General features: G+C 39.8%; 1 protein-coding gene across 4 annotated transcripts; it reads left to right on the top strand.

Annotated features, from left to right (window-relative positions):
* The first annotated feature begins 704 nt into the window (after positions 1-704).
* Positions 705-26745, top strand: AQP9 (aquaporin 9). Of its 4 annotated transcripts, none has more exons than XM_064721894.1 (7): positions 705-811; positions 2104-2232; positions 12949-13075; positions 16572-16709; positions 18807-18925; positions 20543-20760; positions 25394-26745. In XM_064721894.1, the coding sequence occupies exons 2-7, from the start codon at positions 2131-2133 to the stop codon at positions 25554-25556; spliced, it is 867 nt and encodes a 288-aa protein (XP_064577964.1). In that variant the 5' UTR covers positions 705-811; positions 2104-2130; the 3' UTR covers positions 25557-26745. The 4 variants fall into 4 exon arrangements, with proteins under 4 accessions (XP_064577964.1, XP_064577966.1, XP_064577965.1 ...); XM_064721896.1 differs by lacking the exon at positions 705-811 and adding an exon at positions 1434-1513; XM_064721895.1 differs by lacking the exon at positions 705-811 and adding an exon at positions 1526-1670.
* The last annotated feature ends 713 nt before the right edge of the window (positions 26746-27458 follow it).

Here is a 27458-nt window from a genome sequence, read left to right as displayed (position 1 = left end):
TTCTTATTAATGGAATTAAAAATAGGATTTTTATAAAGTATTGAAGAAGATCTGGTAGGATCAAATGTGAAATAAATGCTTTTGTTGCAGTTCTCCACCCTGCAAAGACAGAAAATTCATTTAAGGAAGTCAACGTGATCTGAACAAATGAGTATAAATTTTTGTCTCTGACATGCTATTGCCCCATTATTAGTTGAAAAGTAGCATTAATGTCTTCATACCTGCTATGAGACAAAACTCAGAGGTACCTACATATATTAGGTGAGCAAGACTTGCATCTGCATAAGAGAAGGAATCGCTATAGACAAACAACTAAAAATTGCTTCCATAAACATGTTTCTTTATTTATTTATCATTTTCCTGAAAGAGAGGAAGTGGTTTATCTCATTCCTGCTGTAATGAATATCCTCCCAAGCATCCTCCCTCAGTTCTAATGTATACATTACCCTGAAAGAATTCTCTCACAGACATAACAAACATACACTCCACCCCGCTGTGATAATTGAGGTCCTGAGTAATATGTTTGTTTCTCGGTGGCGTGGGGTAAATGTTTTCAAGCTGCTATTCACAGGCCATTTTCAGGGGCTCCCCAGAGGCGGGCTCAGCTGTCTGTGCCACAGGCAGGACCTGTGGAGCAGGACTGGAGCTGTCCTGCAGCAGTGTCACCGCCTCTGCACGGGTGTCCCCGGCTCACCAGCACCAGCTCGGATGCTGCCATCTGCTGCTGCATCAGCTCCGTGCTGCTCCACAGGGCAGCGCTTTCAGAACCACCTGAGGACACACTGGAGTTTGGATGCAGAAGTAGAGAAAGGTGAGTAAAAGCACACAGAAAAGCAGTCAAGGATGAAAACTGGGTGGTGGGGAGAACTGGAGGGTTAAGGGGTGAAGCTGGGGGTGGTAAGTGCTGCAGGGAACACTCAGCAGGACCTAGCTGGAGGCTAGGAGGAACACTGATGGGATAACAAGTGGCACATTTCCCTAACCCTGTAAGGCTCTGCCCTCTTTAGGACAGATCCAAACCTCAGCTGCACTGAGCAGCTACAATACATGCCAAAATAATCTACCAGAACTGGGCTGAAGTTCTAGTGTCAAGTCAAACAGCAGAAAATAGTCGGAAATCAACCAGAGAGTATAAAGTCTGTATCACATCTGATAAAAACATTCAAGATGCTGAAGGAATAAAGGTGTTATATTTTTTTCTAGGAGGTGCAGTTCTTTGAGATATTTGGCAACTTCAAGTCTTAAGATCATGGAAAATAATATTATAATACTCTACATTATAGCACCCAATGCGTTTTAAGCCAAACATACAGGAAATATATAGTAACTCAGTGCTTCACTTCCCTGTTCTGCCTTGTAAGGAGCCACTGGACCAAAGCAGATTTCATTAAATGTTCTTCATTTATTCTGCCTCATTGCTCTTTTGTAAACAGGGAAGTTCACTAGAGAGCAAGGCATTTAGTCCAAAAAGAGCATTGTGAGTGAATATGCAAATTCAACACACACCACCAAGGTAAGGCTCCTCATTAGACACTGAAATGTCTCAGAAGTTAAGGGCTTTTGTGTACAGGGTACAGTAGAGCATTCTCCCAAGCATTTGCTCTCTTTACAACTTCCCCTTGAAAAATTCTTTGACAACCAATAGTAGCATGGTTTAAATCTCAATCAAGGTCAGAGAGAAATTTGCAAGTATATATTGGTTCCCTACTTTGTGGTTTATCTTTTTGCCTTTTTTTTTGATCAGGATGATAGAAACAACAATTTATTAATTCTTACAAGGAATTAATTCTTTAAAAAAAAAAAAGTAACATAGGAAAGGTAATGATTAATCTATTCTATAAGAAAAAAAGAAGAAATCTGATTGCGAACTTACTGGTATTATCTAACCAGTATAAATAGAAGTGCACTTAGAGAAGGCATAGAATGACAAACCCATGATGAATTGTTAGGGCATGTTGAGTTGGTTCTGTCAATGCCTGCAGTCAGATGATTTCACTGGCTGTACAAGATGAAATCTCATATTTCAATGTTTAAGTAAAAGTGTCAAAGTTCAGCTGGAGCACGGACAAATACAGAACAAATTTTGTGTGTATTTGTAACTAGGGCACCAGAGCAATAGAGGAAGCCAAAATGAGCCGGAAAAACAACAGGAGTTTAAAGGAGAAATTTTCCTTGAAGAACAGCCTGGTTAAAGAAGCCCTCTCAGAGTTCCTGGGAACTTTTATAATGATAGTAAGTGTCAGCTGCTTTCTTTTCTTCCTACTAATCTAATGTTGGACAGTGCTTGTGAGGGGACATGTACGTTTTCCTTGTACTGTGCCAGCAGCGAGGTTACAGCCTGAGCATGCACAGCCTGAACGAATTGCTCCTCTGACGGTAAGTTTGTAATTCCCTTCTTCACCCCATGTAATTATCATTGCCTATAAAAACCAGATTGTTTTATGTACTACAATTGTCTGATTGGCATTAGATTTCATCTACGAGTGGAATTTCAGTGAAGGAGTAAGCTCTGAACAATCCAGATAAGAACAATGAATGTTGCTAATACTTTCCTGGTTTTTAAAATCTCAGCAGCTCATTTTATGCACAGATTCTGTTTACATTGACAAACATATTGTACTGCATGTTTAGAAAATTTTAGTTGGGTTGTTTTCCTGTGTAATATAGGAATTTAGCTTTCTGATTTGTAGTCAATTTATTGGGAGTTGCATTGCCAAACCTTCAGAGATTTTGTAAGTTTAAAATTTTTTGTTTGTTTTTAACTCTATAACATAAATTATATATATATTGCTTGGTCCTATAGTACTGCTACAACTTAGATAAATAACCTAAATTTCCCATTTTTTTTAACCCCAGATTTTTATTTTTATTTTTATTTTTATTTTTATTTCTTTACCTAATTTCTTGCGCAGTTTTTCTGTGCATTTTGCACTGGGACTGTGACTCACCAGGGGAGAGAGCAGGCTGTGTAGCAGTGCTAGAAGTCAAGCAACTAGACTATTTATGCCAAACTTTCTTTCTTTCCTTCTCCTTTTTGTCTGGACAAAGTCTTGCTTATTGCTAAATATTTCATCATAGTGAAAAAGGAAAAAAAAGTAGCAGGCACAGCACTGTCATATGTTTTATAACTGTAACTATATTAGCTAAATTTCAAGTAAGTCATCTAAAAATTCCAGTAGCTCATAAAATACTGGAAATTATGGTCTTTACTACAGTTCAGCCAACTGAAGTGCACCAGCACTAAAATAACATTATTCTCAAATTTAATACCATCCATAAGACGTTATTACAGTAAGGAGCACATTTAGAAGCAAGGAGCACAGAGCACTTTACAAACATTAATGAATTAAATGTCACAACACCCTGGTAAGGAGGGGAAATGTCATTATCTTAATTTTGTATATTAGCAAACCTGATTACAGGAGCCTGCACAGGAAGCCTGTGGCAGAACTCTGAATATAACCCACATCACCTGACTTCCAGTACTCTGTGCTCGCCACAAGATCCTCCCCCTCCTTCCATTAATAAAATTAGGCAAGAGAAGAAAACATATTAAAGTGCAGATTAGACAGCAAATGATATTATTTAATATTATGCTGCACAAGGCTAGAAAGGAAATGCAAACCCAGATTCTATTTCCTAGTATATTCACCATATGAGTGTAGTAGAAAATGGTAGAAAGTGTAGAAAGCTACAAAATTGTTGTTGACAATCTGAGTTTCTCATTTCTCTTACCCTTTCTAGTTCCAGTCTTGGTTTAAAGAAGAAAGAGCCTCACCTGGATTAAACTGCAGTTATCTCAGTGCTTGTATACCTCAGCTTATGTTTAGACTGCACAAGTTAGCAGCAGTACCAAGTGTTTATTGTGGAGAAACACTGCCTTTTCTGCTGTTGTCTTAAGCTGCACAGGGGGAGTTTAGGTTACATATCAGGAAGAAATTCTTCAATGAAAGAGTGATTGAGCACTAGAATCACCTGCCCAGGGAGGTGGTGGAGTCACCATCCCTGCAGGTGTCTAAAAAAAGACTGCACATGGCACTCAGTGCCATGGTTTAGTTGTTAATAGGTTAGACTTGATGATCTCAAAGGTCTTTTCCAATCTTGTTTGTTCAGTGATTCTATTTATTGCTGTTGCTTTAAAACTGTCAGCTAGTATTCACCTAAAGCACAGATAAATATTAAACCCTTAATTTAAATTGGAGCTAATGAAAGAGGCATCCTGGTGAGTCAGAGGACAGAAATCCTTGGAAAACAGCATGAATGCAAAAGTTCTAGTACTAGGATAGTGTGAGAACTGTGTGTTAAAGCTGTTACAAAGGAGAGGAGAGTTCACAGCCTACAGCACAGTTGAATCATGTCTTTGCTGAAAGCCACCTCAGGTTGCTGTGATGGGGTTTAGAAACTGTGGAGAGCACCTGTGCCAGGGAGCAAGGCTGAGCCAGCATTTCTGTTTGCCACAGGCTCTGTCTGGAAGCCAATGCTAACTGACCACACCCAAATCTGGGACTCACTGCTGGGAGTTAGCCGGGTGAAATTCTGTCCCTCCAAATCAGCTATTTCTAAATTTTCTAGAGAATAACATCAGAGGCCACGTTCTAATAGGAGCCTAAGCTGCCATCTTTGGTAACTCTAAGTCTTGCAACATTGTTTTCCAAACAGGAAATCTAGAAAGTGGAATAACTCACTAGAGAAAAACCCAGCCTTCACCTCAGGGTGTGGCCTGCAATGTCGGACAGATTTCACACAACAAGCCTTGAGAAAGGCACTGGGCACAGAGTTTGGATAAAATCTCCTGGTCAGCCCTACTCAGCATGCTGCACTTTGCCTTGCAGCATGGACTCAGAGCACGTAGACAAAATTCTTTCCAGGTGAAAATTAAGTAGAAGGTGAGCTCCAGAATCACAGGAAATGTGCTGACCATCAATGGATGCTCAGTCCAGTGAATCAGACTGGAGATGCTCCATATAATTCCTCCTGAGCGGTCCACAGGTTCTCAGGTGCTTACATTATACAAATTGATAACACAGCCCATGTGAGCCATGCTCTCTGCTTAGCAAAGCACCCAGTTTTGGTAAGAAACATGAAACTCCAGGAGCCTGGAAGCATCCTGAGCTGGGAGAACACCTGCCTGTTTGCACCATGGTGGCTGAGAGCCCAGCCTCAGTCAGTCTCAGCCTTTTGCAGCTGGGACTGGCTCCAAGGTCTCCCTTGAGGAAGAGCTCTCTGGCGAGCTTTTAGTTCTCAATCATGTTTCCTGGGTCAGTACATTTCCTCTTGGGACTTCGGTGAGTTAATCTGGGGGACAACACCTGTGTGCTAGCACAAAAGAGTCAGGAAGCCATGCTGCAGCAGATAGATGGTTTATGTGGCTTTTAGTGAGTCTGCATGGAACTCACCTATCCAACTGTCTCTCTGCTTTTAATCATGCTCCTCTCCATACTTCCTCTTTGGAACTTGACTGCATTGCTCTCAACCAAAATGGGATTTACTCTGACTTATGCCATTAAGTATATCTGAATTGAAACAGTTCCAAAAGGAGATGCCAAATAGGCCATGTGGCTTCCTTTAGCAGCTACTGCTCACCTAACACAGTTTCTATTTCATTTTCACTCTCAAGAGCATCTTACTGAACAGAGTTTCCCAGAAAGGAGCTGCACAGGAGCCAGGATCTCCAGAGGCCAGAGCAGCATTCACTTCCTTGCTGAGACAAAACACAGGCTTCCATTTAGCATATAAATACAAGAGGGGAGTATACATGCTCCTAATAGATAGTTTTCTATATCTATTCCTATAATCCTGGTATCCAGCTGGAGGTGGGGAGCCTCTTGCAACTCCCATTGAAGCAAATGTTTGTGTGTGCTTAGAGGATTCAAGACACAAGCATGAACTGAATACGTGACAGCCCTGAAATAGCTCAGCTAATGAGGAAGGCTATTTATCATCAAAATGTTTTAGTTTTGTTTTCATATTCTGACCACTTCATTATTCAAGTTATTGCTCCTGCTCTGTTGCAGAGTTGAGTTGCTTCAGAAAAGTCTTCAAGATTGGCATTACACAGATTTGCTCAGTCCATAAGATTAAAATTTAAACCAATTTTCTATATCTACTTTTTGTGGTCCTACATTCCAGTGCACGTTAATTACAATACTGCAGGGTAACATATATCCCCTATTCTAAACATGCATTAGAATTCTCATTACATGATGTTATTACTTGACAGCAAACATAGCTTTTGATCCTTTGCTCCTTAAATAAGTGTTTAACATTTAACACAAAACCACTACTTAGACATTTTAAACAAAGATAAATTCCCAAGTCCTACATTTTTGTGAAATGGAGAATTTTTTTTGTATAAGATGAAATTACAGCAAGTTTTGTCTAAGGTAAAAAATTAAATATCAGCACTTTCTAACAGCTGCCTTGTTTGCCATCAGTAGTGAATTTCCTGGAGTACATAACATTGTATAATTAGCTCTTAGTGAACTTAAGTTTGTCAAAGCTAGATAAGAGGGTATTAAAACTTAGTTATAATTGGTATCTTGATCTGTCACTCAGCTTTTAAAATATTACACAGTGCTACAAATACCATGAGCCCTAGCAGTGTTAGCACTTTGAAGAGCAGCTCTTATGTCAGAGATTCACACATCTGGGTCTCTAGCAGCAAAAATATAGTACAACCAAAAAATAATAAATGCTATCATGAATCTAATGTTATATAGTTGCATATACTTGATGGCATTACATTTTGCTAATGATTCTGGTGAAGACATACAAACTCTATTTAATACAAACTGTATTAAATCAGCATTGCAAACAGAAGACAAAGTGGTAACAAAGACCCTTAGTCGTACTGAGGTTAAGGAGGTGTTCTTGCATACTGTTGTTATTTTCATCATCTTATTATTACCAGTTTTTTTTTTCTAGACAGCCTTTCTATTTTAGAAGTCATTCTTTAATTCAGCTGAATATTAAGCAGTGTGAAAAATTTGAAAGGAAAGTTAGCTAATTATTCTTTTACCCCAAAATATTTATGACAGCAAAACATTCTGAAAAACCATGGGAATCTTTTGTTTTCCATCCAAACTTAGGCTTCCCAGTATATGACATTTCAAACTTTTAGGTGACTCAGATGTTGTGTTACATGAAAGCTTTGAAGAAAATTATCTTCATTTCTGCAATGTCAGCCCCAGCACATAACTCAACACTCACTGTTTAAGGTTTCAGTAAGCTGAACTTAATTTCCCAAAACCTTTTTCTGTGGATACCCTTCTCCCCAGAAAGTTTCATCTGTAGGGCTGAAGCATAGGCACCTCTGCCTGAGACTTAGAGCAGACTTGCATCTTTCCAACATTCAACTGTGAGTGCAAAACTTGAATTTATGTTTTACAGACACAAATTTACAAGGTGTTTTTTCAAAAGTTTCACCAAATAAAAGAAAGGTAATAAAAGTAATAACTTTTTAAAACTGTTATAAACAGTTGGAGAACAGATTAAAAGACAATAAATGTAGTTTGTGCTATGCAGTGAGTTTATATCTTTGTGATCTCAACAGTTCAATAAACCATTCTAGTTGCAAGTGAATTCCAGGGAGCTCTCCAATCCATGGTCCAGTTTAAAGGCAAATGAGAGTCAGTTCCTCTAACCCATTCCTCACACGTTTCTTTACTATTAAAAGCATTCATCTTCCTCTTTTTTTTTTTCCAACAGCAAACAGCTTTGGTTTTAATTACTCCTAAGCATGTACCTCTAACCATGAGGGCCCAGCAGAGATCCACCCCCCTGCTTCTGCAGCCAAAGGAAGGAGTAAAAGAAAAGGAACATGCACCCTTTACACTCCAGGGACAGGATAGAAATCCTCCTTTCTCAGAGTCTGCAATGCCCACTCTTGCACACTTTCTCAATGCTACAGAACACAGAGAGTTGGTGCAGAGACTAAATATATTTTAGGAGTTTAGAAAGATTTAAAGCTTTTCACTTGGGGTAGGAAGCAAAGCATCATAGCTCAAGAACAATTGAATAAGGTGGGAGGGAAGCAGCACCTGAACAGATTCTTTTCCTCTTCAAGGCTGCTAGGTAAGATGTTGTTCCTTTGCCTGGCCTTTTCTTTCTAGCCCTGATACAACAGGCAATGTTTCACTCCTGAAAGTTTGTGTCTGAATATTACATTTCATTTTCTTTTCTGAATTTCTAAAAATTAGTAAGAAAATAAAAACAGTCTTCAGTAAAGAAACTGACTCAAACCAGTTGCCCTCTATAATTCAGGAAAGAAAAGCATTTAGTATTTCAGGATGGAGTGTGCAATATTAATCATAACAAAATATGAGAAAATGCAGACTTTTGCATTCTCTCTAGGTGATTACAAACTTTTATTTGTCTCCTATTTCATATGCAAAAGCAATAATAAAATTTAAAAGCATCAGTTTATATAACACAGCATAGTCTGTCCCTCAATATTTTCACTATTTTTTTCCCCACAAAGCAATTTGAACCTTATATTTATATGTTTTTAAAACTTTATATACACAAATATATAAAGTTTTATTAAATTTACAATCATGTCTCCAAGTAGTAATGTCTCTTTCTGTCACTAGAAAATGGTTTCAAAATGGCAATAATTTTTAGGCTTTTGTCTATACTATTTAATTCACTAAATGTAAGGGCTTGGGGGTTTTTGCACCCCTTATTTATGAGATAGCAAGTCTGAAAAAAAATTAAAATCCATCTGAACCCAAGAGGATATTGGTTGTTTCCCAGAAGAACATCAGCAGAATGGATACAGTGAATTTTTATTGCTCTAAACTTGATTAAATCATAACATACAGAAATCCTCCCCACCTCACCAAAACATTTCATTAATGATAAAATAAGAGCTGTGACTAGTAAGCTTGACTGGTAAGCTGTATTTTTTATCTCACCTTTAAAAGTTTAAATACTCTCTGATTTAACAAAATATAGCAAATATTAAACATTAAATTGGATGAGGACTGGTCTTTCCTGAAAGGGGTTTTCCTGTAACCTGAATTCTTGCAGAGCTAATGCCCTGAATTTTAGAAAATCTAACATGTCTCTGTTTTTGTTGCTTTTAGCATTACTGTCCCTGGTGAAAGAATACTTAGGAACCCTGTCTGAATTAAGATCCTTTGTAATACACAGCAAAAATACATCTCTATGTGGAAAAAGTTTCTAATATTATAAAACATCTTATTATGAAATTCAATAGGTAAATTCTTAAGCAGACTTGCTTTGTAAATGAAGGGATGGAAATGAAAGTGAGTTCTAAAACACACTCCCTTAGGAAGATACCACCAAATTAGCACACCTCAAACTGAAAAGCTTATTTACTACTTTTATAAGTAGCTCATCCTATTTGGAAATATTAATGTTGGGTAGGGGAACTGCACAAGACTACAGTACACCATGAAGAATGCTGTGAAGTTTTCACAGGCACAGATTCCTACCTGCAAATACAGCCACTATTTTTCTAGCATTTCATGATTGAAAGTGAGCAGTTTATGATTAATTTTTTTTTGTACCTGCTGACTGTATTCCTTATAACACATTGAATTCCTGAACTCATGCACAGCATCATCAGCTGTGCAGCCACTGAGGCCACACTGTGCCTGCAGGGACACCTGTGGAAGCCCCTGCAGGTGTCACCACAGCTGGAGCTGGGGATGAACAGAGTCCAGCACAGCTCATTCCCTCCACACTGCTCAAAACTCAGCTGCCTCTTTCATGTGACACTCAGAGGGTCTGCCTATAAATGCACACCACTCCTAGGATTGGGTGATAAGAAGGGGGCTTTTTTATATAAGCATTCTTTAAGATGTCTAAAACTTTACAGGCCATGTAGAAAAATAGATTCCCTAAAATTTTGGGTTCAGATCTTGCAGAAAACCTATTTACACTGAAAAATGCTATTACAAGCATTTGGAAAAATCCTGAAAATAGTAAGATAGAAGCAAAATGATCTTTAGTCTCTCTGATGTGGGATACAGAAAGTCCTGCAAGCTTCCAGACAGTAACAGGACCTTAGACTCATTGAAGGCCAGTTGTTTTCCTTTCCTAACAATAGCCTTGTTATCCAAGACAAAGAGAATGATCTAATGGCCTATGAAGCAAGTTTTTTTTTTTTGGTAGAGAAGGTTCAGACAGCTATTCCACACCCAAGCATGTTCTTCAGGGCAGTAATGCTTTTATGAACAAAAAAAGTCAGTGCTGAAAGCAGTCCAGTAATTTTAAGCGGATCAGGCTATAGACAACTGCTAAGAGGAAAATCTGGCAACATAAGATAGACAAGATAAGATAAAGAGATCTGGCTGTAATCTATGTAAATTAAACTCCCATTTACTCCATGTGCTCCAATCAATGAGTGATGTGGGTGCAACTGATGGCTGAGCTTGGCCTAAAATCTTAGAATATTTAATTACAACTCAGTGATCTAGATGGTCTTAACTCAGCCAAACAAAGACTTCCAAGGTATTACATTGCTGTTTGTGTAATTACATGATTGGGTGATAGTTTCCAGTTGCACCAACCTAACTACAGTAAGTATGAGGCAACTTTTCACTCTCCTTCTTAAAAGGTCAGCAAATGGAGAGAGTATTACAGTGACACAGCTCAGACCTGCAGGCTCAGCTCCAGTTTTCCCATCCCTGGATGGGCACACACTGACTGTGCCTGCAGCAGCATTTAGTCATTGTACATGAGCAGGTCCCCTTAGTGCAGCCGTGTTCCAGCTGGCTCACGTGTTTTCTCTGTAGAAGAGAGACTGCTTAGCACAGAAATGGAGCATCTGTGGTTGTGTATTTCCCTAAGATGTGCAGAGCAGGAGCTACAATGCCAGAGGACTGCACAGCTGTTCTGTGTGGCTCTCCTCAGTTCTGGTGATAAAGGAAGGGAAGCCACAGTCTCCCTCTGTTATTTCCTTCCCTTTTCTTGTGAATTTATAGTTGATATACATAGATGTTGCTATCTCCTCTACCATCTCCTCTACCCCTGTTCTCTTTTTCATCATCCTTACAGAAAGAGGTAACATTTTCAAAAGAATGGCCTTTGAGTCTGCAAAACTTTGTCTGTGCCATTTCAGAACACAAGTGCACACTCTACTTGTAGATTGGGCTGGTTGCCTGTATTCAACTTGCACCCAAACATATGCAGGGGCCTAGAGCAGCCTACTGAGCTTGCTCTTCATCTGAGTCATATCTTCCCCAAAATCTTGCTTGGTGCAGTTTCTGGAATACTCCCTTTAAGAAATCTGGAAAGTGATGACTAGAGGATGTTAATTCCACCTCCCATAGACTCTTATGAATTCCAGCATACCCATTCTTTCCATATTAAACATATAAACACATTAGGAATTGTCTCATATGAAGTTTAAAAAGAGATGCCATTTCAAGTGTGACCAGCCCCACTGTGTTTTATTGGTTTATTTCAGTTTGCTGTCTGTGCATTTGTGCTGATCACGTGCAGTGCAGGTGAGAGCAGGGCTAACGCAAGCGTGCCTCATCTCTTGCACAGCAGCCTGCACTGTGTCCTGGAGCTTTTAATTACAGTCCAATAAACTGTGGCTATCTAACACCACCCTACCCTTACATAACCCGAGCTGCAACACTCTGGCACCAGTGAGTGTTTTGTTTGCTTACATGATTATGACCTCAGGCAAGAGCTGCACCTGGGCATATGACACAGTCTCGGGGCACTGAGAAATGCCGTCTGCATTCAAAAGCTGGTTAAGAGAGTAATTTTATGGAGAGCTTTTCTGCCACATTTTGGCATTAGCTAAAACCCTTGGGGAAATAATGGAAACAAAAGGATGATTTTCCTGTTTAAATTGCATCTATTCGAGCAGGACTTGCTTGTTAAACCTTGATCACCAAATCATTTTGGTACAGTCTATTTCTAAGGCAAGACAGATTTTCCCATTACTTTGCAGTTTCTGAATTCAGTTGCCTTGCAACTGAAAATAAGCAATAAGGTTGCTCAACATATATCTACTCACGTCCCAGAAACTGTATGAGTCACATCACTTAGCGCTGCAGAGAAGCAAAAATTTTCAGACTATAAAAATTATTTGAGAGCTTCCATAGAGTATTGGCTCCTTGTGCAGCAGAGCACATAGGCATATATTTAAAAAGCAGATTTTCAAAGACATAGAAATGGATCAGCTAGTCTATCTCAAACTACAAGGTTTTTGTCCCTTTGAATATCTTTCCTGTCATCTTTAATAGACTCTAAATATATGCTTGAAGGTAAGCAGAGGCTTTTGAACTGAATAAACATCATCTTAAGCAAATATTTAAACCTGTTACTGAACTTTATTCTGAGGAGAACCAACAAAAATCCCAAATTAGTTTAAATCCATTTAGAATTCTTCAATGTGAATTATTTAGATATCTCAACTTCAGTTAATTGTTCAAGCCGCAGAGCCAGTGAAATATTTTGCCAGAGCAATATATGATATAAAGTCAGCATAACAATAACACACAATGTAAATACCAGAAAGTTGTCTCAATCCATTTTCAGCACTAAACATTAAAATATTTTTGAACTGTCTTTCATAACTTTTACAGTAAATTTTTCATCACTTATTACATCAGTCTGGAACTGAGACCTTACCTCAGAGAATTAATTTTACTTTCAGATGCAGAGTTTTGTTGAAGGGGCAGTGCAATCTTGTTGGGCTTCAAGTTCTGATGAGTATCCCCTCATTGTGTCTGAGAACAGTTTTCTGTGTGGGGAGAGGTCCTCATTAGCAGACATTCTTCCCTGTGACAGAGATGAGAAAAATAAAAAGCAAAAGTGTGTTGCAGCAAAGGCACACATGACAAATTCTAGCACTGTTTCAGCACTCAACAGCATTTGCAGCTATACCAGGAGAGCAGAAGTCACAAGCAGTAACATCTGACAGACACAGCTGTGACCTGACACCTGTCTTTCCAAACACAGGCTCTGGGCTGTGGGTGTGTGGGCCAGGCCGTGCTGAGCCGCGGAGTGCATGGAGGGCCCATGACGGTGTCGGTGGGCTTTGCCATGGCAGTCACCATAGCAGTGTACGTGTCCGGGGGCGTTTCTGGTAAGTCACTTCTCTTCTATAGCATTTATTGCTACAGTGCTAAGGCTCCCTTGTTAAAGGGTTTCCACTTCATGGTATAAACAATCATAAGTTAGCAACAGTAAGCACCATTACAGCAGAATCTGCACCAGGGTTTTGCGAGTAAATCTCATGTGTTCTTATTTCCTTCTATTCTTTGTGTTTGAAAAAAATATCCTACCAAATTCTGATCTCAACTACACTGTGAAAACCTTGGCAGACCTCTGGCTTTTATGGAAAGTGTTCTATGCAAACCAGAAATCTGCTTGGTGTTGCTTTGAAAATCCCATCAATAGAGATGACCCTGGGCAGAACAGGCACTGTGTTTAAAGAAATGACCACAAAGAGCAATCCAGCAGTCACCAGACAAAATGGTGGCCAGCTACACAGAAAGCAGAATGACCCTCTAATGGGTATAACGAACAGGATTCACCTTACAGAGTGCAATTTATTTCTTCATGTCCCATGACAATAGCAATTCTGCTCCTGATTATCACAGAAGCACCAGATCATAGAAAGCAGAAACATCAGAAAGATTCAGAACCAGAGATACATTCAATGACACTGTCAGTGTCCTATCCCCCTTATTTCTGCTTTAACACTTGCTCAAGCTGATTGGAAGGAATCTCTCTTTAGCTGGGGCCAAGTTAGCTGGGGTAACTAACCAGTGTCCACAGGTGCCATATTGGAGGCTGCCTTGTCTCCTTGTTCCACCATTCAATTTGGCCAAACTAAGATTGGAAACATTAGTATAAATGCTTTTAACAATTGAAGTCTTCCTTTAAAATAGAAAATGATGGGTTGTAAGAACAATGCTAAGCACGAAAATACACAATACTTTATGTTGTATGCAGAGTTTATATTGGCCTTTAAAGCACATGGTGCCCCTGTACTCCAGGTCTCATAAAGGCATTTCTTACTCTTCATAAGAGGGTCAAGTTGGTCTGGACAAATTTCTCTAGGTGTAATTAGGACATTAGAAATAGTTGCTGTAACAGAAATTACAATGGCCATTTCTCTTCTCTTTACAAATTCTTTTACAGAGGCACTATGCAGAAGGTTTCCATTAGAAAGTCTCACATTAGAAAGTGCTCCAGGTTCTACAAAACAGGCAGTCTTGTCACTGTCATTGACACAAACCAGAACTGTTCCTTAATATCACACAAAATTAATTCGGCAGCACATTCCTATTATCTGAACAACTTTTAACTACAGCTCTTGGTTTACATGGAGGCAGCTAAACTCATCTAATGCAGATTCATGAAAACAAACCTGTGAAGACCTGTCCTACATTTGCACCTTTAAGGGATATTCATCTCCATCATTATGTAGAAAATTAGAGTTCAATCCCAGCAGGGCAGAGCAGTTGCAGATGTTGCAGTATTGTGCTTCCTGTGCTTTTCCCACGACAAAGGATTCTGCATGCAGTGCATTTTCTCTGTGAAAAAATAGGAACAGATATTTCAACAGGCTGTTATTATCCAACACACGATTACTAGTGGACACTTCAGAATGCAAGTTCCTAGATAGATTATTTTTGCAATTTCTGTGGCTCTTGAGTCAAATTCTCATGTTTAGGTACTGCTAAAATATTTTTCATCAGTTCTTTATGTAATTCTAAATTAATGCTAACAATATATATTGTCTGCATGCTTAGTGAATTTCAGCTTTTTATTTAGGAAAATTCCCCTTTTTAATTTTCCTCAATATCTAGATAATGTCCCCTATTTTATCCAACTTAGCATTTCAGAGTGATGACTGTGATCACTGCAACCACAAAAGAAGGAGGAACACAGTGTCCAAAGTGAACTTTTTGTTTTAAACCAGTGGCACAGAAACCAAGCATCTTGTAATTCCTCTATGTCAGCATGAGAGCCTTCAATTAGACTTTACCTTTCCATATTAAATGTTAATTAGGCCTCTGTAATATTATTATAACTTGTCCTGGCCATCATAGTCACCCTGTATTATATACAGGTGGGGAAATAAAATCAGGTGTTGAAAGAAAGGAAAATTATTAATTCCAGCCAGAGTAAGGAACAAAAGACAACAATTAATCAAAATTCCCATGAAGGGCTGTTAAATTAGGTGCCATCTATTTGCTCTGTGCTGAAGAATTTGAAACACAGTGAGGAATTCAGCTTTTAATTCAAGACTGGCACTACTAGGTCAGCATTTGGAAATGCTACAAAGAAGGTTTTATCCAGCTTTTTATCTGTGTTTGTCAGTTCATTATGTATCAAAGGTGCCTGGATTTCATAAGATAATGACTCACTGACCTGAAGTGCAAACAAACACAAACTGTACACAGAAGCCCTTTCTCCATCCCTAATCTTTGATAGATAAAGGACATGCTCTTTCAGTTATTTTACCAAAGACAAAGGCCAATTTTTTTTTTCCTGATATTCTTACAGACCAAAATGAGACCTTATCTGGAAGATAAGCAAAGGCTCCTATGTCTTTACAAAATTTGGGGCTTTATTACAAAGAAGTACCTATTCATTTATTTGGCAATTTGTGTTTCTTAAGTAGCAACCACGTATCTGTAAGCAATGAAATTTTCCAAGAGCATACAACACCTTTTTTGTTGACTAAAGATGTTGAGGGAAGAGACCCTATGACATAATAAATATATTTTAGAAACTAAAATTGTCATGAAGAATTCCAATGTTACTGAAATCTTTTTTCATGCGTAAGTTCAGATGTAGCTACTCCTGAATAAAACAAGGAAGGAAGTTTCACAGGAAACTGAACTTTGTTTCAGCACAGCTACTTTATCAGTTTCCTTATCATGGATCTTTCTGGAAAGCACAAGAACCAGACAGAAACACAGTGAAGGACTATGCACTGCTGTCCTCAGGTGCCATCCAGGCACAGCTCACCAACAGCCAACATGAAACTGGACAGCCCTAACATTATTTGATTTTGTCTTATGAAAACTGAGTTCCTAAGTAACCCCAGGTTGTAGACAGGGACACAAACATTATTTAAATCCAGGGCACTCCAGAACTGTCTCAAGGTACAAGCTCAAGCCAGTAACAGTCCTTATCCTAATATGTGCTTGGGATACTAAAGGAATGTTTTTCTGCCCCAGTTCTCCCCTGAAAATAAAGTCAAAGGCCTTGAGGAGAGGGAATATGTGCAGAATAAGGGACCCTCCCATCCCAGCCAATGGGGCAGGTTACTATTTTTCTGGAAAAGTTGTCTATAAGTTACATACTGCAGGACAGCAGTCTGATAAAGAGCACAGTCCACAAGGATCAAGAGTAAGGATGGATCCTAGTGGCTTTTGCTCTCCCTCCTCTGATTTCATCCAACTTGTTTCAGTTTAATTGCAGTCACCATTTAACTGCAAAATAACATCGAGAAAACCATGTACTGTTCTGGTGTTCAAAAGTGCCCACATTTTTACAAATCCTTCACCTATTCTCATGTATCTGAGTCATCCACATGACTTAATTTTTGATTTATTTTTCAGGTGGTCACATAAACCCAGCTGTTTCATTAGCCATGTGCGTGACTGGAAGATTAAAATGGACCAAATTACCAATTTACATATTAGCACAATTCCTGGGAGCATTCGTTGGAGCAGCGGCTGTCTTTGGGATTTATTACAGTGAGTACACCTTAGACATGTTCACAGGACAAACTAGAGGTCAGGCAGTCTCCAAGGCCCCAATTTTTCAATGAATGTCAGGCAGGCAGAGGACTCTTGTTCACACAGGGCTAATGGCAGGAATGAAGCTAAAGCTACAAAAAGGAGAAAGGAAAGAGCATAAAGAGTTTGAAGGGAAAAACAACCACTTGAACATTCCAGGTACCCTACAAATTTACTGAAACACTTAATACTCCAGGAAATGTTCTGATATTTAGAAAAATTATTCATGGGAAATCAGATACTCTGAGATCATGTATTTCTCAGTAAGGATTTTAAATTACTTAATAGCCAGGATATAGGGCTATCCATCTTCCAGGCAAATTAGAAACATTAAAGACCTGCTACAAGTGCCTGTAGGCAAGAATCACCAACATTGTTCATTGAGGGTACAGGATATGAGATCAAGTCCCTCCTGACCAAAGCTCAGACCACCCTTGAGAGGTGACTCTCCAAGGCAATGAACTCCAGGTACAGTGATAAACAGATCACATATTTGACAGGGAAAAAGAAAAACTTCCCCCTGTCCTTGAGGCACAGGGGGTTTTTACACAGTGTGCCAGCAAAGGAAAAAACAGTAACTGCCTGACTGAATCCACTCAGTTGGATCACTTGTGCTTTTAACCCCCTGCTCCAAAACTCTGCTTCCACTGGCCCAGCCCATCTCCTCCAACATCTCTCTCCTGTGGGCACTATGTCTGCAGACCATGCTGGGTCTAGGTGCAGCAGGAAGGACAAAAATGGAAATGCTCCTTGCACGTCAGCTCAGTGCTCAGTGCCCACAGTAATCCCCCAAAGAGGAAAATCTATAGGAACCATGAGAACTGTTTTGGGAAGAGTTGTTTACTTGTTTTAAGGTTAGTGTTAGAATTTGGATACTGGAATGCTAGAACAGGATTTTCATCTGAATCAGTTCTCCTCAAGCCTGACAGTGAGAATTATGGCTGTGGCCATGATGCAGCAGTGTCAACAGGTACATAGGGTTGACAGGGGAGAAACTGTGCTCTGCCACAAGGGCAGCAGTAGGGAAGGGAGCCAGAGTGGGAAGCTTAGATCTAGGTTAGGGACATCTTCCTCATATTCAGGAGTGCTGGATTCTCTCATATCCCTATCTCTGCTCAAGTCCTCCTCTTGCTCTAATTAATTTCCAAACCTCTTCTGCAGTTTTTACTTCCTACAGCTTGTAGGACTTTCATACTCTTTGAGGTGCACTGAAAAGTAGTCACTGGTGGAAAAACAGACATAGGAGAGCATCCCATTTTTTCCTCCCGTAATAGTTAAATGCCACAGAATTATCTGACACTTCAAATGAGAGCCTGATCTGCATGAATAACTGAAATTCTCTGCACTCATGTTGGGGCTTTAAGCAAAGCTAGAAAAAACAGGAACAAGGAAAAATAGATTTATCTGCTAGGTTCAGGAGGGGCTCATCACCCTCACCACAACTTCCATAGGAGATGGGGAGCTATTTCTTTATTCACAAATATCATCTCATCACCAGATCCACTAATAAAACAATGGATTAGAGTTTGTTACTCATGTCTGTCTATGAAGATTGAGTGTCCCATTTAATATCTTCCTAATTCTAAAACTGCACCATTGTCAAATGGAATAGCAGTAATTCCTGCTGGCTGGGAATCCACAACTGCACCATCAGGATGCTGTGCATTTCTTGGGTCATCATAAAAAATGTAGCACATCTTGAAGATAACACATCTGCACTCAGAATCAGAAAGTGCTCCTTGGCACTGAGTTTGGAGCTATGAGCAGGGGAAAACCAGCCCCATTTGGAAATCTGTGGTACATGAAACAAGTACTTCAAGGCACAGGAGGAGAAATGAGACAGGAGGGTATGAGGAGTGCATCACCTCAAACCCAATAATGGGGTTCCTAGGAAAAAGCCATCAGAGAATCACCAAATGGTTTGGGTTGGAAGGGACCTTAGAGCAGTTTCAGTTGAGAATGTGAAGTGCACAGACCCATCACATAGATTCCAGTCCTAGAAAACCTAGAAAAGTTCATGGAGAAGTGCAAGCAGTTGCTGCCTTTTTCCTACAGATGCCTTTATGGAGTACAGCGATGGAAAACTTGAAGTCACAGGACCAAATGCAACAGCACAGATCTTTGCAACATATCCAGCTCCCTATCTGTCCCTTGTAAATGGATTTGCAGATCAGGTAAGTGCACTTGCTATCTTAATTCTACAAATTAAATGTAAAAAAACCTGTAAGCCAAGCAGTAAAAAACCACGTAGATCTAAAAAGTGTGCCAAAACTCACCATTTCAGCCAGATATTCCCTTGTACAATAGAATGAGAATGCAATGCTGTTTGCAGGGGGTTACATTTTAGTAATATTTTACAAGCAAAATAATTTCAAGTTGTTCTTTCTCATACATCATCTTAATTGTTGCACTCAAAATGTCTTTAAAGCAATATATGTAAGAGGTTTTGCTCAGCATAAATCAATGTTTCTCCATAAATCTCAGCAGTCATGGCCACTTGCATCAAAATCTAGCCCATTTTGTGGACCTATTATTCCTTAAATAATGCTTAAGCAGACAGTTTAACATACCCTGAACAACTGAGTTTTCTGCTTCCACAAGCCTCCTCTCTAACCTTCTTTTTTGCAGATAGATTTGTAGTATTTGTTTTTCAAATGAATGAATCTGAAAAATCCTCAACTTCATTTCTAAGCTTTGTCCTTTAATTCCACTTACGCAACAGCAAAAAATGAAGTTTCATATCTTTTACATATTCCTCATCAACTTACCCACCTTCTTCAGGAATACATGAAATAAATACTGAATGAGTAAGGTATGAAAAACAAGAGACGGCCTGAACACAGAAATTCATTACGTAAAAGATTGTGCAATCTGGCTTCAAAAAAAATCTAAACATTGTTTTGAAGTTTTGTAAGAAAGACAGTTCTGATCTTTGGATCAGTCAACAGATTTTTCCCTATGATATTTTTTACCCATGCATGTTTCAAAACAAGCTTAAAAGCACATGAAAACCAAATTTTTAAATCCCTCAAACTTAAGCTTCTCCAAATCAGTATAGAAATTGAATGTTTTGACATCGCTGAAGCTTTTGTCTGTTTTCCTATCAAGTTAATTATTAGCAAAATCAACATTGACAAAGCATTTTATTTAAGCAGAGCTGTACTTGCATTGAAGTAATTCCAAGAAAATTTCCTTCATCAGCTCAATTAGCATGTGTAGTACAGAGTTCATGGTACAGTTATACATGCAACCCTAATTTTAGCTGCTCAGTTTTGACTTGACAGATTTCACTTTTTCTTCTGATGTTTTACAACACCTGTAAATCTCAAAAAACATCTCAATAAAGAGATGCTTATCTAGTCTAAATTTTCAGCATAAACTACAGTCACATAAAACACTTCTATATCAATGGAACTGTTTGCATTGCTATAGCAGCAGAACTACCAAAACTTGAGTCAATAAAAGTGTAAAATTGACAGGGAAAAAAAGTGGAAACAAACATTAGACCTCACACAGGAAATGCCTTTTAAATCCTCTTCTTGTTGCAGACTTTTTTTCCAAATTTCCTCAGCACATTTCTTGTCTTTGTCTTTCAGCTCAGATATCAAAACTTCTCATTACTGTGAAGCAGAAAAGCGCTGAGTTCCAAATTTTGCTATTGTATATAGTGGGATAAAACTAAATACCAGCTCTAAGCCACTCCAATCCACAAAGCTGCCATAGCCCCTCTTTTCATTATTGGAAAGAATCTACATGTATTTATTCAATATTCTTTTCTTTGTCTTGGTCAGGTGATGTCAACAGCTGTTCTTCTTCTGGCTGTATTTGCTATTTTGGACACCAAAAATAAGAGTGTTCCCAAGGGCCTGGAGCCAATTGCAATAGGACTTCTTATAATTGTTCTTACTTGCTCCTTGGGAATGAACAGTGGCTGTGCCATGAACCCAGCCAGGGATCTTGGCCCAAGGCTCTTCACAGCCGTTGCAGGATGGGGGATGGAAGTATTCACGTAAGTATGCCTGGAGATGAAGTCAGATGCTCCTGGCTAAAAATGTTTCTAGGAAAGTAAGATCCTGATTCAACATGGTACCAAGTCATACTTTATATACATACAGGTAATTCTTTGCATACCAGAAGCAGCTATTCATGCACTTTAAGCCAGATATCCTCTAGGAACTGGGCTTTAAAAAGGATTTCCTGCTCCTAGGGCAAATCAAACATGCATAATCTCTAATATCAATCATTGTTTCAAGAAGACCTTTCCCAAAATATTAGAGCTTCTAAGAGGTCACTGAAAATATGAGTGCTTTCTTCTTGTGTCCTGCAGCTTTCAGGGGGGGAAAAAATCAGGAGAGAATTAAGTGGAAATATTTATTGGGTGCTGTAAAAAAACAGAGACATATCAGATTGATTTAGCCTATGATTACTTCTGAGTTACTGCAGAAGTATACAGCAATCTAAAAGCCTGACTTCCTGGCTGGGAGTGAAGGAGTGAATGGAAAAGCTCCCTTCATTTTCCCACATTTCAGAGCCCTCTCCAATCCCCATGTGCACACACACACGCTCTTGGCTGGCCCAATGCACAGCTAATTAGCTGCACATCAAATCCACATCTTACACGCAGCCAGGGTAAGAGGCACTCTGGGGTATCTAAGCAAGAGTAATCTGTCACCAGGAAGCAGATCTTTCGGTTTATTTTTGTATTGTTTGTTTTCCCAGTTATTTACAAGTAGGAATCCCCAGTAGTACTGTAGGCCACTGGAGAGCTCTGGTTAGCAGAGATTTTATTTTAGTAAGAAATAAAAGAAGCACAAATAATCTCTATTTATTCAGTATGATTTCTATTTACACAAATCACGTACCTTATTTGAGGAAAGCTGTAGCAAAGCTTTTCTCATACAAAAAAACAAAGCCAGGCATGGCATAGCTGAAACAGGCACACAGCACAGAGCCAAGGCTGGAGGTAGCCTAGCTCTGGTGAGAGATCAGCTCATTGGTCTGGCTACAGCCAAACTTTTCCTCCCCAGTAGCTCTTACCACTGCACCATGGCACTGCATTTTTTTAAAAACAAGGACACACAGAGCAACATCCCACATTCAGGATTCTCCTCTCTCATACCTGTGTAATCACAAGTAGTTGTTGGCTGTGGTATTAGTGTCAGTCCATAACTGGTAATGTATTATGGAGTTGGCCATTACATTCCTGAAAGTTGGAAGCTTGATTGTATTGTGATCTCGTCACAGAATACCAGTGAAGGCCCCTTCTCTCCGAAAGTATGGTCATATTCATTTACATGAAAAAAAACTACAAGAAAACTTCACATCTACACCAACATAGACTCTCCCCTAGTGTAGTTTAAGGTTTTATATAAGAGAGGGAATGCAGTTCCACTGGAAAGACCTGGTTAAGAAACTTTAAAATGTGAACATAAAAAATAAGATTCAAGATCTCTGATCCTTGCCAGAATAAACTTACAGCAATATAAGTGATGCAAAAAAAATGAGGAAGAAGTCTTCTGTCTTCTTCCCTGCCTTCAGTTAAAAGGCTACCACTATAACCAAGTCCAAGGACACTATAACCATGTCCACAGAGACATGAGGGGAGTGCTGTACAAACCGAGCAATAGGAAATACTCAGGAGACACTGAATGTTCTTTGGGGGAGGATGGAAACATCTCCCAAGGCAATTGAGTCCATGTCAGTGAACTTTCAAGCATTGCCTACAGAACAGCTGGGGACCACTGGAAACCTCCACTTTGGAATAGATCAGATAAATAATGGCAAGACTTTCTACACTGTTCCCAAGCAAATACTCTAAACATTGAGATAATTACCTAACAACAGAGAAAACCCCTCTTCCCTTCTTTGAAGGAATGTATGCTTGAAGGTATAGTAAATGCTGGTTTTATGCTCTCAGGCAGGGAACTGGACTGGAGGGGAGCCCTTCTGCTGGACCATGGAATTGTCCAGATGACAGGACTGCACTTGAGCTGGGATTTTCTAAATTCTTCTTTTAGTACATTTTGCACAAAGACACCTAAAGGAGCATTTTCCCCAAAGCCAAGCCTGAAGACACAAGCTGTGGTGTGGTTTCCCTAGCCCATGCAAATGGCTTGTTTTGGTTAAAGGCTCCCCTCAGAAAACCAGGAGTCTTCCCTAAGCATACGCTTAATATGCTAGTAAACTTAAGAAAAGTTTGGGGAGCAAAGTATTGTCTGTAGTGAGAAAACAGCCAGAGCGTTGATTCCAAACACCAGACTGGATTTTGACAAGCAAAACCGAGCCTGAAACCGCAATAAGAGAGAGAGGTGGGGCTCTCCAGAGCAGTATTTGGTGGCAGCATTCGAAGGCAGCCCGGGCCAGCCCAGCGCGGTTCGGCGCGGTAACGCTGACACCTCGTGGCCGCCGGCACCGGGGACACGGCGGCGGCGCCGAACTGAACTGCACCGCGGGAAGGGCCAGGAGGCCAGTCTCCTGTCTGCACAGGCGTTTGGTGGCATTTGGGTGCCAAAGCGGCTCTGAAGCATTTAGCATTCTTCCCGGGGTGCAGCCCGGATTACGTCACGAACAGCGGTATCTCCTTTTCCTGCAGCAGCTGGCTAGTGAAAGGTGTATCTGCAAGTTTAACTGGGCCAAGTTCCCAATCCCTGTAGTTTAGACACTGTCCTTTCCCGGGAATTCCCGCAGCCACGCTCAGCTCTGCCGGCCAGGCCCCTCCTGCCTCCTCCCCACACGCGCAGCACCCGCCGCTGGCAGAGGCGGCGCTGGGTGCCCTCCTAAAGAAAAGCTCTGTGGGCACAGCCGGGGCTGAAGGCACTGAGGGGCCTTTGGCCATCTGTGCTTGTCACAGCGAGTTCTTGCTCTTGTGCCAATGGCAGAGCACTGAGTGCCACAGAAACCCCTGCTCGGCTGGGTCCGGACTGACCTCACTGCAGCTCTGGCAGCAGCCTCTCCCTTCAAAGGCTTCACAGCCAGCAGCTCAGCACAGGCTGTCCCGCACACAGCTGACTGCAGCTGCTGCAAACACAGACCGTGATCTGGAGGAGGTCATGCAGGAGCTGACAAGGCCAGCTCATGGCACAGGCTGAGAGAACCCTGCCAAGAAACACCTTCACTGCACACCCCCGTATAAACACATCACACAGAAGAATACGTGCAAGTACTTGATAAAGCTTTTGTTCTGCTGATTAATTCAATAAAACATTAGTCCATGCTTGTTCCAGAAATTCAAATGCTCAACAACCATCCATGATTCAAAACCAAACAGATTTCTAAACTCAGTAAAACAACATCAGAAGTTACTTTATATCCTCAGGGCAAAACAGAAATAATTCCAAAGGTAAAACATACACATGCAAGGCATTTCTGAACAAGCAGTAATAGTATAATCAACAGGGCAACAATAGTCTTTCAGTTCTATCCTTGCACTGCGACAAACAAGTTCACTTCTGCATAAAGCTCCACATCTGAGTGCTGAATAATTATTGTGACAGTTTAAAAGTTCACCTGCAGCTTCCTGTAAAGTTCCTCTTGCAGATTAGTTTGTCCCTTTGTATTTCTGGGAGAAAAAAAAAAAAAATCTCCATTTTCAATATGCATGAAATTGAGGTAGCTGGATTTTCATTGGAGACTCACATATTCAATTAATACAGCATGTTATCAAATCAAAACACCTTAATGCATCAGTACAGTTAAGAGACACTGTGCTCTGACACAGATACTCAGTTATTTACTGTCTGAATGTGGACCTCTAGGAAAAGGAGAGCAATTCTGCCAGCCCAATATTCCTGCATTAAAAGTTTGTTATTTATTGTTTTATACAGTTCAGTGGTGGAAGTCTTACTTTAAATATGCCTGTAAAACTACATATATAAAATGAAATCTTAGTAATTGTGCAAATGTAAACATTTCAGTGGAATCAGCATGCTAGACTTTATAGCATGTTCTAAGTTCTAAGATAAAGTTTCAGGTGTATAAAACTTCTAAGCATTTATTTGCCTCTTGCTGAAAGACACCAGATTTTAAACATAGAGATAAGATACTACATCATGAAATATAAATCTTGACCACTCCAGTCAAGGATAATCAGCTTTAAAGTCACTCTATTTTATTACATTGCTTAAGGTAATTTTACTCAAAATTCAGTTTAATTTATTACATTTGCCAAGAGGAAGATGGTATAATACTATTTCAGTGAACTTGGCTTATTTCATGTAGATGAAATAAGCCACTTTTGTATCATCCTGAAAACCTATTCACAAGCATCTGAGGACAGCACAAGTGAAGACTGCTGGACAATAAATATGTGCCCTTTCATTTCCCTGCAAGTCAGTGAAACGTGCTTTTCACAAGGGAAAAATCATCCTCTGGCCCCAAAGAGACATGCAGTAAAAAGGCCTTATTGTCTAAAACACAGCAAGTACAACACACAGACCTACCTGTCTGGTGCTTGTTATTTAGCATTTCAATCAGAATCAGCCTGGGTAGGATGGGTGTCACCCATTTACAGAAATGTGAGACAAAATAGAAATGTCTACAGTATAGCAAGTGGCATACCACTGGATCTCTTCAGTGACTAATTCACAGAAAGGTGTTCACCAGAGTAACAAATAACACTAATTCTTGTTCTTTTTGTCTTACAGGGCTGGTAATAATTGGTGGTGGGTTCCTGTAGTTGCACCTCTGCTGGGAGGTGTACTTGGAGCAATGACCTATGTCATTTTTATTGAACTTCATCACTCAGATCCTCAGCCAGGAGAAGAAAATGATGTGCACACTAAATATGAATTGACCAATATGGCGTAAGAAGAGAAGAATTTTCTGTCATTGTGTTGTGCAGTTTTTATGCAAATGGTTGTTTGGACCACTGTATGAAATCCATTTGTCTCAATTAGAAACTCACCTTTCAAAACAGACATTCTGTACAGAAGTTCACAACTGAAGTCTTTCCACGAAACATTGGGCTGATCATATTCAAAACTGCTGTCTTGAGTATGGGAAGGCTAAATTGTCCTTTCCATATGGCTTTTAGGTCAAGTTTTCCTAGATACAATTGTGGTGAGATGATGCACTGGTCTGTTACTTCAACTCATATGATCTTAATCATGCTGTCTAATGAACTGAAAATAGTTGAGATTGATAAAAAAACTGCATGCATAGCTAGTTAATGAGTTCAGTGCTGAATTAATGTGCAAGAGCATCACTCACTTCTTAAGAGAGTGGCTTATCTAAACATTTAAAACAATTCTCAAATTGGCTAAATGCCAATTGAAACAGTTTAAAATAACTTTACTAAAGTTTATGGAGCCACTACTGATCAGCTAGAAATCAACTCCTCAGTGATTAGGTTTAGTAATTCACAATATGATCACAAAAGATAAAAACTGCTTGTTGTAAGATCAGCACCAAAGAGACAAAGGGTAACTTCTGCACAGGGTCTTCATAGCATTAATGCTTAGTTATTTTTAGATTATTTACTTGGCCTTTATGCTACCCAATATTAAAAGCCTTATGTAGAATACTAATCTGCATCTCTTCCGCTGTGCTTTCTGGATACAATTCATTCCTGTGGAGATGGCCCAGCAAGGGGCTGATGCTGTGCAGAGGTCAGCACAAAGCCTAGGTCTGTATAACCTTTAAGGTGTCCTGCTGCTGCTGATTTATATAGGTGGATTTCATCTGCATTGTGGGACCAATTTTTAATGTGGGAGCAGTAATTAAAATTAGAACCTGGTCTCAGAGCTAGTCCTAAATCTGAATTCCCCAAGGAAGGTCAGATCCACATCAGAGTTCTGATGTGTGGTTATCTCTCACTAAAGAGAAACTGTTGCACATATACCCCTTCCTAAATATCCAGCCTTGAAAATGAAATTATTTCTGCTTAATCACTGTGAATTGAATGTATTCAGTTAAAGCAAAGTTTATTTCTATTATGTATACATCTGTCCATGCTTGGTAGTGGTGATCATGAATAAACAGACATCTGATTCAGCAATGCTCCTGAGCTGCTTTCATGGCTAAACTTCAGAGCACCATTCAATTCACTCATTTCAGGGTGCTCTTCCCTTTGGATTCCTAGAACTCTGTTCTCTCAAATTCCACACTGCATTCCTGATTTCACCTCTGAAGTGAGGAGCCCTCTGTGCTGCCACTAACAGCCTGTGCACTTCCGTGCAGTATGTGCAGAAGATGTTACAAAATACCATGGTCAGAACCTGCCCCAGCACTTGGAGCAATCAGGCCTTTGTCACTGCTTGTCTTGATCCCACTCCCTGGGATGCCATGCCAAATTCATGGCAGCAAAAGGAACAAAAACAGCACATGAAGCAAAGCTCTGCTTGCTGCAGCTCCAAGTCAGATCTTGCAGCATACTTGGGGGACTATAATTCAAATTTTAATCATGTTTTTAAGAAAACTTACATAACTGTAATGAACTCAGGCTGCCCAGAGACATATCAGCCCTTTGCAAACCACTCATTTAATTCAGCCTATCTGTTGTGGGTTAAATTCTGCCATATCCATGCACATTTGATCCATGCATCCTTGTATCACTGGCTAGAGAGTCTTAGGAACAAGAAGGGAGAGCTTACAGAAACAGTTCTCAGTCTGAGCAGAGAAGAATCTAAAATACAATGTGAAAATTAGTCCTAATTTTAAACCTTTTCTTGGTAGCAGAGACAAGCTAGATCCTCTGTCCTGTGTATTGAT

The sequence above is a fragment of the Zonotrichia leucophrys genome, chromosome 10 (genome assembly GCF_028769735.1).
Source record: "Zonotrichia leucophrys gambelii isolate GWCS_2022_RI chromosome 10, RI_Zleu_2.0, whole genome shotgun sequence".
Taxonomy (NCBI): Eukaryota; Metazoa; Chordata; class Aves; order Passeriformes; family Passerellidae; genus Zonotrichia; species Zonotrichia leucophrys.
This window is presented reverse-complemented; position numbering and strand designations above follow the sequence as displayed.